General features: G+C 45.4%; 2 protein-coding genes across 2 annotated transcripts in view; both read left to right on the plus strand.

Annotated features, from left to right (window-relative positions):
* LOC311099807 (pappalysin-1-like) overlaps positions 1-7,648 on the plus strand; it is a gene marked incomplete at both ends in the record, with an annotated part of 62,658 nt that extends 55,010 nt beyond the window's left edge. Inside the window, one exon of the mRNA XM_084140556.1 lies at positions 7,641-7,648. Coding sequence (XP_083996682.1) covers positions 7,641-7,648 — 8 coding nt within the window. The remainder of the gene's footprint in view (positions 1-7,640) is intronic.
* Positions 7,649-8,240: 592 nt separating this feature from the next.
* Positions 8,241-15,829, plus strand: part of LOC311099808 (astrotactin-2-like) — a gene marked incomplete at both ends in the record, with an annotated part of 71,606 nt that continues 64,017 nt past the window's right edge. Inside the window, 3 exons of the mRNA XM_084140557.1 lie at positions 8,241-8,396; positions 8,495-8,628; positions 9,199-9,347. Coding sequence (XP_083996683.1) covers positions 8,241-8,396; positions 8,495-8,628; positions 9,199-9,347 — 439 coding nt within the window. The remainder of the gene's footprint in view (positions 8,397-8,494; positions 8,629-9,198; positions 9,348-15,829) is intronic.

Here is a 15,829-nt window from a genome sequence, read left to right on the forward strand (position 1 = left end):
CACCACCACCACCACCCGTTCTCCACCACCTCCACCGGGACCAGACCGGTCAAGCATCTAATTACCCTGCCTGACTAAAATTACAGCAGGCAGCACAGCAGCAATACCACTTGCAACACACACACACATGCACAACAACAAAGACTCCAGCCCGTACGTGCCGCCCATAACAAGCGCCTGTCTCAGCCACTAAGAAAAGAGGAACAATCAATACCAGACGGCCCCTAGTGGGCTCAGTCGATACGTAAACGTGAGGAAGAGCAAAGTGTCCTATTTTTCTTCTGGGGACGGGGGGGCAGACTGCGGTGGGTCACTGGCGAGGGTCAGCCCTCCGAGGTAGCAGGATAATTAGCTTGTTATTGATGCGTCAACCCTACGGGGACGAGCTAGTGCTGCTCTTGGCCAGCTCTCTGAAAGACTCCTGCTTCTATTAGCATAGCTGACACAATGGCCTGGCCATACATCTCTACCGCACAATAGAGACAGTCCACTGAGACTGTGCCTTGTGTCTACCCCCCTCCCCCACCTAGAAAGAGACGGCCACGCAAAAAGCTTTCACTAAGATGCGATTTCATCTGCACAATAAATAAATAAATAAAGAGAAATCATGGTTGTATATCGTGAAGCAAAAGAGAAAGGATGTTGCCCTTACTTGTCTGCCTGTGTGTACAAACCCAGTTTGTATCTCCAGTCATGCAAAACTACCTGCGGCTCTCAATGCCAAGCTGCCGTCTAACCTCCTCTTCTGCTGCTGCTGCCCCTGCTGTCTGCCTATGACAAGGCTTGTCATGTTCCTCCCATTTCAATCTGCCCGTTACAAAGGTACACAGGTATTGTGTTACTATCTGGAATTATCCGTCTGTCTGCTTCCTTGAAAAACAGCCCTACCGGAACAATGGGCTAAAGGATTAAAACAACAATTTATCCTGTTTTCATCGTGGCGTTGACATGGCATTCACTGCCCCCCTCCTCACCTCAACAACACGGTTCCAGGAAAAAGTCACTCTCCGACTCTGTCTCCAATGCTACTATTACGACGGAGCTAGTTTAAGGATTTGACGAAGAAAACAGGATACATTCTTTTTTTGAAGCGGTTTTGCATGACATGTTATGTACGATGTTTATCTCCCAGTCGGATAATGACAGAGAGACCTCTCACCACCTCTTTGGGGAAGTGTTGAGTCAGGCCTGTTATGAATGTATATTTCATAACCCCAGATCCTACCCCACACTGAGACTATACCTACCTATCCGTACCCTAACGATAAGCAGTTAGCTATTCCCCTTAGAAGGACCCTCCCCTGGCCCTGTTTCAGTGACAGAGCCCAATACCTCAATGGATAAATAAATAAACTCATGCCAGTGGAGGTTGCCAGCAGGCCTGTGTCCTGCATGGCCCTGATTTAATTATGGCAGACCTTTTGAACAAATTGGCTGTGATGCTAATGACTCAGAATGCTGTGTATCTTGCTGAGTAATCGACCCCCTCGCCCCCACCACACTCCCGCCACCCACCCCCACACGTATTTTCTGCTTTCCTAAATGGCATTTCCTGCACAAGGTGGGGTTCAGACCCAGGTTTGACTCATGCAGTCTCCTTAAACTTGTTAAACTCAGGGCTTGGGGAAAATTAACGAGTTTACTGGGGCGGCCTCTCAACTTTTTTGTGTGCTTTCTGTGGAATCCGAGGAGTTGGGGTGAGTGATGGGATGTGGCTGGTGATGGTGTAATTGAATGGAAACTGCCCCCTGGAAACGGTTTACCCCCAAGTGCATCGAGGCTGCAGATTTATCCAATAAGCTGTAAGCCTCTCCAAGAAAGGTTACGACAACAGACCTGGCCACCCCTAGCAAAAATGTGTCACCGGGAGGAAAAAAGTGTGAAGCCACAGCTTTTGACCAAATGGATTTATTTGAACATGAACGAGCTGGAAACCCACAACACAGAGCCATTCAAGTTGCTATTAAGCCCGGATCAAATTAGCTTAGAGCATCCTGAGACCAGGTTGACTCTCTTGAAACTCAATATGGGTTAGGGTTCCCTAGTGACCCAGCCGCCACCCCAGCCCCCATCAAACCTTCTGTGAACCACCCTGCAATTGGCCCCAATGTCCCCTAGTTCCTGGAACTTCTCCGCTTGATGGAGTTCATAGAAACTGGAGATCTAGATGTTCTATCCTTTGTTAACAGTATTAACCTGCGTGATCAAGAGGGGTCCTTGCCACCCACACCACACTGCACCACCGTCACCGCTATCCTGCTGTTCTGCTCCTCGCTGACTCTCACCACCCCGTATCCTCCAATAAATCAATAGTGCAGGCCAGCTGGGCAGTGTTTTCACAAATTAGCCAGAGGAGATGGACAGTAATGTGGCCGGCGTAGATTAGCCAAACAGATTAATATGCTAGGAGGTCACCATGATCCCCTGCTCTTCTTGTAAGTGATGGCTTTCTGTGTAGTGAGCCACACCAGGTGCTACACTGTCTACTGGCTAGTGTGACATTTTACATTTACGTCATTTAGCAGACGCTCTTATCCAGAGCGACTTACAGTTAGTGAGTACATAAATGTTTTCATACTGGTCCCCCGTGGGAATCAAACCCACAACCCTGGCGTTGCAAGCACCATGCTCTACCAACTGAGCTACACGGGACTACAGAGGATTTGGTAGCGTGGGCAGGACAGGCAGGACACTGCTTGGGGCCAACCGGCAGAGATATGTCACACTGGTCGGAGTGGAGAGGAGTGTGCAGAATAGAATTTCTAGAAGAAAAAAAAAGTTGAAGAAAAAGTTCTACCCAATGACATCATCAAAAGTTTAAACATTTTTAAAACAGTGATTTTCAAACACTATGAGATTCGCGGTGACAAGAATACCCTCCCATCGGCTAGAAACTCATTGCAGGTTTTTTACTTTTAATCCTGTGATGCCACAGAGAAGCATTGTTTACGACCTTTTCTCTTATGTTTTTAACCACAGATCATAGAAATGCGCTGTTTTCACATTTGTAGACACTGGTTTGGTACTGGAGATGATGAATATGAGGTTGAAAAGTGGCGGAATTGCCCTTTGAGAGAGAAAAAATACTCTCTGAAATCTGTAAGTTAATGCTTTATCATGAAGGCAATAGAATAAAGTGCTCCACCATTCCAGCTACTCAAAACCATTGTCATTTTTTCTTCTCCGGCATGATGTTTGCCTACAATCCGACCCCCTTAAGGGGCTTCCCTGTCCAAAACTTGTATTTTAATTTTTAATTGAGTGCAAAGCAGTGGGCTATCGCTTCTTCCCCACCCCCACCCCCGGTAGCACTGTCCACAATTTATATGGATCCATCAGTTTTCTGGGAAAAGCGTAATCTACTGTTAATCAATACAGGATAGTGTATCATCCTATCACCCACTGCCGTACCATGGCTCAACTAACAGGATTGGACCGATGTCAGGAAGTAGTTTCTCCCTGCGTTTCAGCTGCTTGCAGAATTGTGCCAGATCATGTCATGGAGGGATTTTCCTGTTGTGTGTGTGTGTTTTATGTGTGTGTGTGTCTCTGTGTACATGTCTGTGTGTGTCACGTATTTTGTTTTATACTAAACGTGCTCGACATATTAACACTTACCATGTATCCCTAACAGGCTCATGTCTGTTCTGTTGTTGTTTTTTTGTCATTTTTTCGTCCTCCCCCCTGAACATTATACCACAAAGCAGGCTCAATTAGTTAGCCAGCTAAATATTCTGAAATAACTTAATTTTTTTTGGAAAGATAAGCTTGAAATAGGCATGGTCTAATTGACCCAACAAATAAAAACACATATCTAAGTTTAGCATTCTTAATCAGCCAGAATTTATTTTAATTGTTTATTTTAATTTTTTATCAAAGTTAGCTGGCTAACTCATTGATTCTGCTTTGTAGTATACCCGTCAGGTCTTTTTATTTTATTTAACCTTTATTTAACTAGGCAAGTCAGTTAAGAACAAATTCTTATTTACAATGATGGTCTACCCCGGCCAAACCCGGACGACGCTGGGACAATTGTGTTTCACCCTATGGGACTCCCAATCACGTTCGGATTGTGATACAGCCTGGAATCAAACCAGGGTCTGTAGTGACGCCAGGGTCTGTAGTGATGCCTGTAGTGGCGCCACGCGGGAGTCTTACCTCTCCTACCCCCCTCCGAGCCACAATTAGACCCCCGCCCCCCCGCCGCCCCCCACTCTGTTTACCCAGTTGAGACTGGATTGCATTACTCTTTGAAACGTAAACACAGGGCCGTAATCAGTTTGTCTATTTTTCAAATGTGCAGCCGTGCGGTCAAGCAAGGCCGGCCTGACTGGGGGGTTTTCTATAAATGTGAGGCAGAGCTGTGGTCTCCCCCCAGCCTCCCCAGCATTAGAGAACATTTCCGATGTTTGTCTATTAGTCTGCATGCATGTGCTCCCCAAAGGTTTCCTGTTGTGTTTGCAGATGATCTGGTTCCCATTGACTGAGGTGCGGACTGTGGAGGAGTCTCTCTCTCTCTCTCTCTCTCTCTCTCTTTTTCTTTATTTCGCTGTGTCTCCCCTCTTTCTATTGTTCAGCCAACATTTAGCCACATGGTTGGTGGGGGATCTCATCATCTCAAGAAATGCAATCACTTTCTTCCCCATTTATTTTCCCTAACCTTGCCTGTCTCTCTCAGGAAAGTCATTATATGCCGGCTGTGGATTGCAGTGTTGGCTAGGCTGAGTGGGCTCCCCCCTAATAGGCGGTCATTCAGCAGGCTCATTTAGAGGGGGTAGTGTTGGAGGGTAAATAAGGGGAAAGACCTGACTGACTGACTGCAGGAGGCCTGTTGATCCTATCGGCTAGCAGAGGGGCCCTCGCTGGAGGGTGGGAGGCTACATTACTAGCCTTTTTATTTATTTATTTATGTACTTTTTACAATTATTATTATTTTATGATGTAAAGCACTTTGTTACTTGTATTGAAAACTGCTATACAAATAAAGTTATTATTAATACAAATAAAGTTATTATTTGAATACACACTCTCCTTTCTCTGTTTCTCTCTCCATCTCCTCTCCTTTTCTCTCTTCCTCTCTGCTCCTCTCTTTCTGTCTGCCTCTCTCTTGCTGCATGGTCTGTCTTGCTGCTGCACGGTCCAGAGCTGGATACACAGCACTGAGTGAGTGAGGGCTGGGAAAGTCAGTTCCCTTGAAGGACTGTCTGGGCTTTTAGAGCTAAAGATGCAACCACTGTTTCGGGGGATGCCAACATCGGCTTCGGGAGGCATTCCACTCTCAGTGTCTGTCTCTATATGGCCAGAGCTTTTCAGAAGAACTGCTCGGGCTGCCTTAATTTCATCTCAATCGCCATCTCAAATACTGAACCAGGGAGGTTTTCCAATGCCTCGCAAAGAAGGGCACCTATTGGTAGAAAAAATACATACATTGAATATCCCTTTGAGCATGGTGAAGTTATTAATTTCACTTTAGATGGTGTATCAATACACCCAGTCACTACAAAGAAACAGACATCCTTCCTAACTCAGTTGCCGGAGAGGAAGGTGACTTTAAAACAGTTACAGAGTTTATTGGCTGTGATAGGAGAAAACTGAGGATGGATCAACAACATTTCAGTTACTCCACAATACTAACCTAGTTGACAGAGTATAAAGAAGGAAGCCTGTACAGAATATAAATATTTCAAAACATGCATCCTGCTTGCAACAATAAACTAAAGCAATATTGCAAAAAAATTCGCTACGTAATTAACTTTTTGTTTTGTTATGTTTGGGGCTAATCCAAGACAACACATCACTGAATACCACTGTTCATATTTTCAAGCATGGTTGTGGCTTGAATATATATTTTTTGAATAATGGCCAAATATTGTACATTACAGGTGTGCCAAGCTTTTCTGCCGTGTTCACATTAGCAGTTTGAAGTGATTGAAATCATATTTATTTGTAGCTCAATTGGTAGAGCATGGCGCTTGTAACGCCAGGGTAGTGGGTTTGATCCCCGGGACCACTCATACTTAAAATGTATGCACACATGACTGTAAGTCGCTTTGGATAAAAGTGTCTGCTAAATGGCATATTATTATTATTATATCCGATTCAAATTAGTTATTTTTCCTGCAGTCTGAAAAGACAAAAAGCACATTGAATCTGAAATGTCAAGCTACATTTCAAATCACCTTCGAGGGTGGTTTTAAGTCTGATACAAAGCTGATTCTTGGCCATGTGACTTGTGTCTGAATGGTCAAATCTGATTTATTTGCCCACAAGTTGTTTTTAGACTGTTATTTGGCATATCTTGTTACTTCCTACTCTGTTGACAGTTTGACAAGAACATGTGGTAGCTAACTAGCTAGTTAAGTGTTACAAATAAATTAGTGAATGCGCTTTAAAGCTAAAAAGCTACCTAGCTAGCTAGTTGACAGTTGTGGCTATCCAAAAATTATATATTTGAAAGTTGGATCATCTTATCCTTTGAGGCTTTAAAGGTGTTCTTACACTGTGATTTTGACAATTCAAAGCAACTGGGAAACGTCCATGGCAGGCATTGTTGTCACCTTAGCTTGCTACATAACTTCTGAGTGATAGGAAGCACGATCACCACCAATCAGCCTACACCACTGCACACACACTCGTCATTACTTTGACAACTAGCTTAGCCATATCAGCAAATGACTACTATCTGAACACACACAAATCCGATTTGGTCACTTGTAACTTGCTGTTTGGCATTTGGTATTTTATTAGGATCCCCATTAGCTGTTGCGAAAGCAACAGCTACTCTTCCTAGGGTCCACACAAAACATGAAACATGACATAATACAGAACATTAATAGACAATAACAGAACTACAAGGACAGAACTACATCATGTTTGGACAGTCAGTAGTCCAAAACGAATTTGAAAAACGAAACTGATTTGAGCATTAAGGCCTGCAGTGTGAACAAGGCTTTAGAGACTTACCCAGAAATAATCACAGTAATAACTGCCAAAGGTCATTCTAACATGTATTGACTCAGAGGGTTGAATACTTATCTAATCAAGATACTGTATCTTAGTGTTTTATTTTCCATAAAAACATTTACAATGTTAGAATTTTTCTCCCACTTTTTCTTCTATATTTTGTGTAGATCATTGACAAAAAAATGACAATTGAATCCATTTTAATCCCACTTTGTAACACAACAAAATGTGGAAAAAGTAAGGGGTGTGAATACTTTCTGAAGGCACTGTATGAAGCCGAACAATTTGTAATTTTTTAAGTGTTTTTCATGGTTGCAAATCCGAGGGACACAAATGCCACCGCAATTCAAAAATGACCGCGTGTGCTTGCGTGCGTGTGTGCTGCATGCATCCTTTTTTTGTGTGCATGTGTATGTATGGGGCCATGCTTGCATGTGTGCCTGTACTGTATGGTTTTTTGTTTGTGGTGGTGGGTTGATAGAGGGTGGTGGGGGTTAGGGGCATACAGAAGACATCGGACAATCCCTTTAAGACACATTCGGTGTCCTCTCCTCTGGATGACTGACTGATTGTTATAGATTATTGGGAGGCTTCCTTTGGCTTAGTTGGCTTTATCATTGGAGGGGCCTGTTGCTCAGCGATAATGTTTCTGGATGTTTTCTGGTTTCTCTGTGCAGGTGTTTGATGACCGCGATTAAGCAGCACTGTCAACCAATTGCTTACATAAATAACTAAGTGCTCCATTGATTGGCCGGTGTGACGGGGAGCCAAAGTGCCTGCGAACTCCCCTGAACTCTCTTTTCGACATGCCCGTGGCTCGGCAAAGCACTGACGTCACCTTATTTGATCAATTTAACGGTAATATTGGCATTTGGTTGGCCTGATGACACAGCACAATTTAGTGATACACACTCATGATCTTGGCGGTGATTCAGTTGAATGAGATTGATGAAATCCATATATTTTTGGCCTTTTGACCTCTTAGAGACATTATATTCTTTATCTGTTTAACTTACTAACTCTCTCGCTCTCTCTCGTCCCCCTTTTTTCTTCTCTCTCTCTCTCTCTCTCTCTCTCTCTCTCTCTCTCTCTCTCTCTATCCCACTCACTCACACACACACACACACACACACACACTCACACACACACACACACACACACACACACACACACACACACACACACACACACACACACACACACACACACACACACACACACACACACACTGACCTTTATGTGTCACCATTCCCAATTAAACAAGACAGGAACATGACATGTTCTCCAAGGCTACTCACTCATGTATCATCAGACCCTCACACCGCGACTCTTCGGGTGGCGGAGGTGACAAAACTTGTGAGCCCCCCGTGTGTGACTGTGTGACGATTCCGGGGCGGACATCGTGGGGGGTGGGGATGGGGACACGTACAGGGGTAACAACAGACATCTTGGAGCCTGGATAACTCAGAGCGTCACAGAAGGTCAATGTACGGAAGATAATTGCATTTTTCTCACCTGTTACCTTTCACAGACCTTCAAGAGCGCCACAATGAGCTCATACTGGTGTGCAGGCAAGGGAGATGTCATCGACAACTGGTGTCGCTGTGACCTGAGTGCCTTCAGCAAAGACGGCCTTCCCAACTGCAGTCCCCTGAGGCAGCCTGTGTAAGTCAGAGCCTACCTCCCATCTATCCAACCCTAGGGAGAACTGTTGGAGTTGTAACAACCATCCCTAGGGCTGGGACCAACCATTAATTGCTGTAGGTCAGTCCAAACACCCCGGTGCTTACTCCCAAGAAATAACACTGTGTCTTGTTCTCTTACCCCAGCTCTGTTTTGAATCATCATACACCCCAGCTATTGTAACCCTCAGAACTTTTGGAGAGAGATACAAGGCATTGAATGAACAATGGCTCTCCGGTGGGTTTCCATGTTAAATTGAATGGACCTACTTGCTTGTTTGATTTGTCGAATGGATGCATTGATGATTCCAACTTGCTCCCTATATCTGGTCTAAACATTTTATTAACAGACTCATAGGGCTGCTTTCCCCGACACAGAGTAAGCCTAGTCCTGGACTAAAAAACACTTTTAACTGAGATTCTCTATTGATCAAACTTTTAGTCCAGGAGTAAGCTTAATGTTCCCGGGAAACTAGTCCTCAGTGCCAGTTGACTTCTCATATTGTTATTGTATTAAAGTGGCCCACCTCCTTCCTCTCTCTGTCTGTGTCAGGCTCAGACTGGCCCCTCACCTGGAACCCTCCAGCACCATGGTGGCCCTGGAGTGGCTGGATGTGGAGCCCCTGATTGGCTACAAGCTGTCTGACTACATCATCCAGCATAAACGGGTGGAGGACCCCTCGGAGGCAGAGATCTACACAGGTTACCTACCTGTATATTTCACTTTGGTCCAACCTACATCAGTTATTGACAATTGTTTATCCTATGACAAAGCCAGAGGGACATTAATGAGCTTATTTACTAGTGACGAGCCACATTATCTAACTGGTTGCTCTGCTGATCTGCGGAGGCCTGCCCTTTGTGAGTATCTCACAGACAAGGTTAGACACTCGGTGGGTGAACCAGAGGGAAGAACGGGGGAAAAAGGAGGTGGGAGGTGTGTGGGAGGAGGAAGAGGGGGAAGACAGGAGAGGATGAGGTTAGGCTATGTGACAGGGGCCTTAATTAGCACTGAACCCTAAGTGTGTAAGTCTGGCGTAGTGAGTCAGAGCTTTGGGTGATAGGGATTTAATAAAGGAGAAGAGATGAGGTACGTTGGTGGAAATAGCCAGCTTTAGTCATCGGCCACGTGGACAGGCGATCATTCACACCTGGGAGGAGGAGAGGAGGAGAGCTGATGAGCCGGGCCCAGAAGCCGGAGTGGGCACAGATAGGCATCCTGGCAGGGGTGTGGCAGGAACAGGGCAGATGGCGTTTGTGTGACTCACCTCTGCGTCAGAGCAGTCCAGGATACAGATGAGAATGTGAACAATGTCTTTCTCTCTATTTATCTCTACCTTCTATCTCAATTTCTCTCTCGTTCTCTTTTTTCTGAGTTTACAGTGTGTCTCTTTCACTGTTATTGTCTCTCATCTCTCTCTTGTTCTCTCTCTCTCTCTCTCTAACTCTCTCTCTCTCTCTCTAACTCTCTCTTCTCTCTCTCTCTCTCTCTCTCTCTCTCTCTCTCTCTCTCTCCCCCCCCCTCTCTCTCTCTCCTGCTCTCTCTCTCTCTCTCTCTCTCTCTCTCTCTCTCTCTCTCTCTCTCTCTCTCTCTCTAACTCTTTCTCAAACTCTCTACAAATTCCTCCAGAAAGCCAAGAAAAGTTGGAATAATGGGGACTTGTTAAAATTAGGAATTATTCTCTCCAAGACTTGGGAAGAGGAGACTGTCTGCCCGGCCAGTGATACACTGTAACCTGAATAGGGGAAAGACAACAAGTGTCAGCAAGTTCAGATGGCTACGCAAACCCGGACAAGTATTGTTTTTTCACAATGTCCAATTCCATCCATGGAAATTAATATCCTCTATACCCATGGCGAATCGTTTGGTTTCAAGACCTTGCATTGAAGTCCTTTCTAGGGGAAGAAACAGAACCGGGATAGATATAAAGAGCCCCAGTCCCTGGTCACCTGGAGGCTTTAAACAACAGATGAGACTTCCACAGAGAAGCACATGACGATCAAAAGCAGACCGCTCCAATCTGGGCCACACCCCAGCTTTCATACACCTGCCAAGTGAATTGAGTGCTCTTCAAAACTGGAGTCAGTTTAATACCTCATATATCTGAAGTTTTGTAGCAGGTATGCGACCCTCCAATAGTTAAATCCATTGGAAACTAAATGGCTTTTGCATTAAAAAAGATACCTACAGCGGCAAGATATGAAAGTCCATGGGCTTCAGGCGGTATCGGGTTGGTCAGGTGAAGCAACATCCACATCAGGTTGTTTGATACAGATAAAATCAGTAATGTCAAAACTATTCGTTGGGCTTGGAAATACTTTGGAGTTATTGAGGAGGTATTGAGGTAGGATTGGATGGATTGCACTTTGGGTTAAAAACTAAAAGGCAATGATCTTCTAGTCTTCACCTGACCATCACCTTGGGAGTTTTGGGGTTTTATACATTATCCTCAGCATAACCTCCTACAACTCCCTACTTTGTATGATCCTATTCCCATGTTCCCTGTTGACATATACTCCCATATCTTCTGCTGTACTACTCGATCCTTTTATACGTCTCATCTTGTTCTTTGGGAGGCTTAGTGAGAGCAAGGTGTAGCACCACCCTGATCTGATCTCACATCTGCACGAACCATCAACAACTATCTCCCTTTTCAATCCTCAATCCTCAAATCTGTCTTCAGATCAGTGGGGAGATTGGTTAGTAAAATCGAACCGGAGCGAAAACCTACTCTCCCCGGCGAGGTCAAGAGCAGCAGCAGCGATGGACTGAGATGGACTGACTCTCTTTGATATGCTTGGACAGTGGCCTAGTCGGCCGAGTCCTCAGTACATAAACACTACCGTTTATACACCCGTGATCCGCCTGATCTACGATCCCCCTCCTGGCAGACCATCAGTCAGCCTTGGGTCTCCACAACCTCAGAGCCTGAAGAGGAGCCTCAGAGCCCCCTATCCTTTGAACGGCAATAAGCACCCAAATCCCCCTTCCTTTCTTATTGTTTACCTCTTCTCTTAGAGATGGTGATCATCCCCTGGTCCTTTATTAGATCAACAACTAATCAAATAAAATGTTATTTGTCACATGCTTCATAAACAACAGGTGACTAACAGTGAAATGCTCACTTACGGGCCCTTGCCAACAATGCGGTGAGAAATAAATAAATAATAGAAAAATAATAACACAAGGAATAAATACACAATGAGTAACAATAACTTGGCTATATACACGGGGTACCAGTAACGAGTCGATGCGCAGAGGTGCGAGGTATTTGAGGTAGATACAGTATGTACATATAGGTAGGGATAAAGTGACTAGGCAACAGGATAGATAATAAAGAGTAGCAGCAGTGTATGCGATGAGTCAAAAGAGTTAGTGCAAAAAGGGTCAATGCAGATAGTCCTGGTAGCTATTTGTTTAACTATTTAACTAACTATTTAGCAGTCTTATGGCTTGGGGGTAGAAGCTGTTCAGGGTCCTGTTGGTTCCAGACTTGGTGAATCGGTACCGCATGCCGTGTGGTAGCAGAGAGAACAGTCTATGACTTGGGTGGCTGGAGTCTTTGACAATTTGTAGGGCCTTCCTCTGACATCGCCTGGTATAGAGGTCCTGAATGGCAGGGAGCTCGGCCCCAGTGATGTACTGGGCCGTATGCACTACCCTCTGTAGCGCCTTACAGTCGAATGCCAAGCAGTTGCCATACCAAGTGGTGATGCAGCCAGTCAAGATGTCATCAATGGTGCAGCTGTATAACCTTTTTAGGATCTGAGGGCCCTCCTGAGGGGGAGGAGGCATTGTCGTGCCTTCCTTAGTGATGTGGACACCGAGGAACTTGGAGCTCTCGACCCGCTCCACTACAGCCCCGTTGATGTGGATGGGGGCGTGCTCGGCCCTCAGTTTCCTGTTGTCTTGCTGATATTGAGGGAGAGGTTGTTGTCCTGGCACCACACTGCCAGGTCACTGACCACCTCCCTATAGGCTGTCTCGTCGTCCTCTTTGATCAGGTCAACCACCGTTGTGTCGTCAGCAAACTTAATGATGGTGTTGGAGTCATGCACGGACACGCAGTCATGGGTGAACAGGGACTACAGGAGGGGACTAAGCACGTATCCCTGAGGGACGCCCTTGTTGAGGGTGTGTTGTTGCCTACCCTTACCACTTGGGGGTCCAGGATCCAGTTGCAGAGGAAGGTGTTCAGTCCCAGGGTCCTGAGCTTAGTGATGCGTTTGGAGGGCACTATGGTGTTGAATGCTGAGATATAGTTAATGAACAGCATTCTCACATAGGTGTTCCTCTTGTCCAGGTGGGAGAAGGCAGTGTGGAGTAGAGGTTGACACGGGAACAGGACTCCCGAGGGTCTTGCGGGTCCCGCGGGATTCCGGCAGGAATGGGAGTCAACTTCTAGAGTCAACTTCGGGACAGGACATGATTGACAGTCCACAGGAGCAGACAGTACAGGAATAGTTATAAACTTAGTTTTTTGTCATGTGTGGAGCATTTCATATTTATTTTTTGTGTAGGCCTAATGTAGTTTGATTAATAACAACCAATAAAAAAATGAATGGTTGTTTTGCCCCCTCCCCTTTCACATGCCTCGCTCCAGTTGTAGCCAGTCACTACTTTACCCATTGACTTTACCTCAGATGCACGCTGAGACATACAGTACCAGTCAAAAGTTTGGACACACCTACTCATTCAAGGGTTTTTCTTTATTTTTACTATTTTCTACATTGTAGAATGATAGTGAAGACATTAAAACTATGAAATAACACATACAGTGAGGGAAAAAAGTATTTGATCAATCAATCAATCAATCAATCTATTTTATTTTATATAGCCCTTCGTACATCAGCTAATATCTCGAAGTGCTGTACAGAAACCCAGCCTAAAACCCCAAACAGCTAGTAATGCAGGTGTAGAAGCACGGTGGCTAGGAAAAACTCCCTAGAAAGGCCAAAACCTAGGAAGAAACCTAGAGAGGAACCAGGCTATGAGGGGTGGCCAGTCCTCTTCTGGCTGTGCCGGGTGGAGATTATAACAGAACCATGCTAAGATGTTCAAAAATGTTCATAAGTGACAAGCATGGTCAAATAATAATCAGGAATAAATCTCAGTTGGCTTTTCATAGCCGATCATTAAGAGTTGAAAACAGCAGGTCTGGGACAGGTAGGGGTTCCATAACCGCAGGCAGAACAGTTGAAACTGGAATAGCAGCAAGGCCAGGCGGACTGGGGACAGCAAGGAGTCACCACGGCCGGTAGTCCCGACGTATGGTCCTAGGGCTCAGGTCTCTCAGTTGGCTTATTCATAGCCGATCATTAAGAGTTGAAAACAGCAGGTCTGGGACAGGTAGGGGTTTCGTAACCGCAGGCAGAACAGTTGAAACTGGAATAGCAGCAAGGCCAGGCGGACTGGGGACAGCAAGGTGTCAGCATGCCCGGTAGTCCTGACGTATGGTCCTAGGGCTCAGGTTCTCAGAGAGAAAGAGAGAACGAGAGAATTAGAGAGAGCATACTTAAATTCACACAGGACACTGGATAAGACAGGAGAAGTACTCCAGGTATAACCAACTAACCCCAGCCCCCCGACACATAAACTACTGCAGCATAAATACTGGAGGCTGAGACAGGAGCGGTCCGGAGACACTGTGGCCCCATCCGAAGAAACCCCCGGACAGGGCCAAACAGGAAGGATATAACCCCACCCACTCTGCCAAAGCACAGCCCCCGCACCACTAGAGGGATATCCTCAACCACCAACTTACAATCCTGAGACAAGGCCGAGTATAGCCCACAGAGGTCTCCACCACAGCACAAACCAAGGGGGGGCGCCAACCCAGACAGGAAGATCACGTCAGTAACTCAACCCACTCAAGTGACGCACCCCTCCTAGGGACGGCATGAAAGAGCACCAGCAAGCCAGTGACTCAGCCCCTGTAACAGGGTTAGAGGCAGAGAACCCCAGTGGAGAGAGGGGAACCGGCCTGGCAGAGACAGCAAGGGCTGTCCGTTGCTCCAGAGCCTTTCCGTTCACCTTCACACTCCTGGGCCAGACTACACTCAATCATAAGACCTACTGAAGAGATAAGTCTTCAGTAAAGACTTAAAGGTTGAGACCGAGTCTGCGTCTCTCACATGGGTAGGCAAACTGTTCCATAAAAATGGAGATCTATAGGAGAAAGCCCTGCCTCCCGCTGTTTGCTTAGAAATTCTAGGGACAATTAGGAGGCCTGCGTCTTGTGACCGTAGCGTACGTATTGGTATGTACGGCAGGACCAACTCGGAAAGATAGGTAGGAGCAAGCCCATGTAACGCTTTATAGGTTAACAGTAAAACCTTGAAATCAGCCCTTGCCTTAACAGGAAGCCAGTGTAGGGAAGCTAGCACTGGAGTAATATGATCAAATTTCTTGGTTCTAGTCAGGATTCTAGCAGCCGTATTTAGCACTAACTGAAGTTTATTTAGTGCTTTATCCGGGTAGCCGGAAAGTAGAGCATTGCAGTAGTCTAACCTAGAAGTAACAAATGCATGGATTAATTTTTCTGCATCATTTTTGGACAGAAAATTTCTGATTTTTGCAATGTTACGTAGATGGAAAAAAGCTGTCCTTGAAACAGTCTTGATATGTTCGTCAAAAGAGAGATCAGGGTCAAGAGTAACGCCGAGGTCCTTCACAGTTTTATTTGAGACGACTTTACAACCATCAAGATGAATTGTCAGATTTAACAGAAGATCTCTTTGTTTCTTGGGACCTAGAACAAGCATCTCTGTTTTGTCCGAGTTTAAAAGTAGAACGTTTTCAGCCATCCACTTCCTTATGTCTGAAACACAGGCTTCTAGCGAGGGCAATTTTGGGGCTTCACCATGTTTCATTGAAATGTACAGCTGTGTGTCATCCGCATAGCAGTGAAAGTTAACATTATGTTTTCGAATAACATCCCCAAGAGGTAAAATATATAGTGAAAACAATAGTGGTCCTAAAACGGAACCTTGAGGAACACCGAAATGTACAGTTGATTTGTCGGAGGACAGACCATTCACAGAGACAAACTGATATCTTTCCGACAGGTAAGATCTAAACCAGGCCAGAACTTGTCCGTGTAGACCAATTTGGGTTTCCAGTCTCTCCAAAAGAATGTGGTGATCGATGGTGTCAAAGGCAGCACTAAGGTCTAGTAGCACGA

The sequence above is a fragment of the Coregonus lavaretus genome (genome assembly GCF_964263955.1).
Source record: "Coregonus lavaretus genome assembly, chromosome: 24".
Lineage (NCBI taxonomy): Eukaryota > Metazoa > Chordata > Actinopteri > Salmoniformes > Salmonidae > Coregonus > Coregonus lavaretus.